This window comes from Nannospalax galili, unplaced genomic scaffold (genome assembly GCF_000622305.1).
Source record: "Nannospalax galili isolate Female #2095 unplaced genomic scaffold, S.galili_v1.0 scaffold160, whole genome shotgun sequence".
NCBI lineage: Eukaryota > Metazoa > Chordata > Mammalia > Rodentia > Spalacidae > Nannospalax > Nannospalax galili.
In genome coordinates, this window is record NW_008346900.1 from 1,733,303 (window position 1) to 1,735,786 (window position 2,484).

Here is a 2,484-nt window from a genome sequence, read left to right on the forward strand (position 1 = left end):
CGCATGCAAATGTGCCTCCGTCACGCCCGCCCATTGGCCGAGGCGCGCCCGCATGCAAATATAGCCCCACCGCTCCTGCCCATTGGCCGCGACGCGCCTACATGCAAATGAGGCACAATGGAGCCCGTCCATTGGCTAGCGAGGCTCCGGGTGCCAAGCCCAGCGCGGCCCTGGGTCCTAGAGGTGGTCCGGATGCGTCCTCTGTGCGCTTGGTACAGCCGCGGAGACTGCAGGGCCCCAGCGCCCCGTTCCCTGGCCAAGCCGCGGTGTGTGTCCAGCTCACTGTGGGCTGCGGACCCAGGGTGTGGGCCAGGCACGGCGCGCTTCCCCTTCCAGGCTGTGTCCTCAGCTGAGCTTCCTCTCAGCTTCCCACCCAGGGCACCCATCGGTGCTCAGTTTTCGGACTGGGCCGGCGGGGCCGCCTGCTCTCCCTGCACTGCAGAAGAGACCGAGGGTCTGAGGACACCTGGCACCTTCCTGGGCTGCCTCAGCCCCAGGAGAGAGGTGACCTTGAGTCTGCATGGTGCCAGGCCCGTTTCCGCTCTGCATCCTGGAGACTTCCCCGCTGGGCACCTGGGCTGGGGGGAGTTGCTGAGGCCTGTGCCCACCATCTCCTCTGCCCAGATCTCAGCCTGTGAGCGGCTTGTCTTTAAAGTGGGATCTTAGGGTGTGTCTGGTGGGTCATGGAAGGGGCACAAGGGAGCACCAAGGTAGTCCAGCAGTAGGAGCAGATATCGTAGTCTGTGAGTCCTTACTACTAGCTCCCTTCCTGCTTCCGGGGATCGGGTGGCTGACCCTGTCAGGCCCCTCCCCCTTCTCCCCTTGGCATTCTCCCTCCATCCCCAGCAGAGGTAGGCTAGTACCTACCCTCTCTTCTCCTCCTGCCTTTTCCAAGCTCTGCCAGGCCCTGGCGGGCAGGTGGGCAGTTTTCCTGTTCTGTAGAATGTAGGGCTCGGTCCAAGTACATGGTGGGCTCTCCCAGGGACTGTCATTTCTGTGAGTGGGGAGAACTGAGCATCGAGGGTGCTCACGGTGTTTACTGACCAATGGTGCTCTCCAGACTCAGGCTGCCATTAGTGGCTATTCCCTGTGGGTGACCACAGGAGTGACTTGCCTTTCTGAGTTTTGGCCGTTGTAGCATGAGGTTGCTAGTTTTGTGGGTAGGTTGTCTTGGTGGGGGGCGGGGAGACACTGTAGTACTGGGCCTGGGCTGTGGCAGATCAAGGTCCTTGCTGGTAATGTAGGGGGGTGGTGGCTCTAGGTCCTTACAGGTAATGTAAGTAGTTCCTGACAGGAAGGGGACTACAAGCTGGTAGCCAACAGAAGTTGCCATCAGATGAGGGTGGTGAGGAGGTGCGTGTCCTCAGCAGAGTGCCCTGGGATCCATGCCCACTCCAGCTTGCTGGGTGGGGAGCTGGTGCTAGACCAGCCTGCTGCTAAGGAAGGAAGGAAACTGGCCTCTTCCTGGGTGTGGTATTGTGGTGTGTTCCCTCATTCCCCAGGTTACAGGTGGGTAGCCAAGGGTCAAACCTGGCCAGGAGGTTGGACAGAGCATACAGCTCGGGTTTTATTTTGTTTTGGAAACGATCCAAGCAACCTTTAACAACTGGGTGAGCACACATGTGTGCCTTCTGACTTCCCCTTGGAAACCAGTCCCTCTGTTCTGCCTGGTGTCCCTCATCAGGCTTATTGAACCTCAGTGACAACTGTCCCAGTCCTGGGAATTTCAGATTTCAAGCTAAGTGCATCCACAGCTCCCCTTGATGCTATGGTCCCTTCTACCTGGCTTGACTGGTCCAAGTCTTCCTCACTCAACTCTGGCCTCTTAGCAGGTGCCTAGATGCCCTGGAGAGCATCCTAGGTACTTTGCCTACTCGAAACACTCTTATTCACCCCTTAAAACCCAAATTTAGTTTTCAGACGCCATCTTCCTTGACCTCCCTAGGCATTTTCTCCAACCTGTATCTCTTCCCACACCAGACCCCTTGGCCCTGCCCCGTACCTAGTTGAATCCTTAGTGTGTATCTTTGCCCTCAAAGTGGTAGTCATCAAACTTCATATGCAGAGGAATTTCCCTTAGGACTTTCTTGAACACCTCAGGATGCAGGGGCCTGACTGGTTTTGAAGCTCAGAGACACCAGGACATCCCTCTCCCCAGCATCAGGTATGTCAGTGGGCAGGGGCTCTGCAGAGCACAGAGTTCTGCTCTGCCCTCCTGTCCCTGGTGGCAGTGAGCTCCTCTTGGGTCACCTGCCCAAATGGATGGAGGCTGATTACCCCAGACCTGCCGGCTGTACACATTGTCCTTCACCTGGTTATCCTCTGAGCTCCCTGGAGGCTCTGTTTTAGCCTGCATCTAGTACACCAGCTCCTCCTTACTGGATGCATTTGCCCAGATTCCACAAGGGGCCGCCCGAGACCATCACCGGAACACGAAAGCCTGGTGGGGAGGAGTTTGCAGAGTCTGGGACCTTCCAGTTGCAT

The 2,484-nt window shown here is 57.6% G+C and overlaps 1 protein-coding gene across 1 annotated transcript in view; it reads right to left on the reverse strand.

The window, feature by feature from the left end:
- Window positions 1-386, reverse strand: part of Cables2 (Cdk5 and Abl enzyme substrate 2) — a 16,804-nt gene extending 16,418 nt beyond the window's left edge. Inside the window, exon 1 of the mRNA XM_008843349.2 lies at window positions 102-386. Coding sequence (XP_008841571.1) covers window positions 102-386 — 285 coding nt within the window. The remainder of the gene's footprint in view (window positions 1-101) is intronic.
- Between the last annotated feature and the right edge of the window lie 2,098 nt (window positions 387-2,484).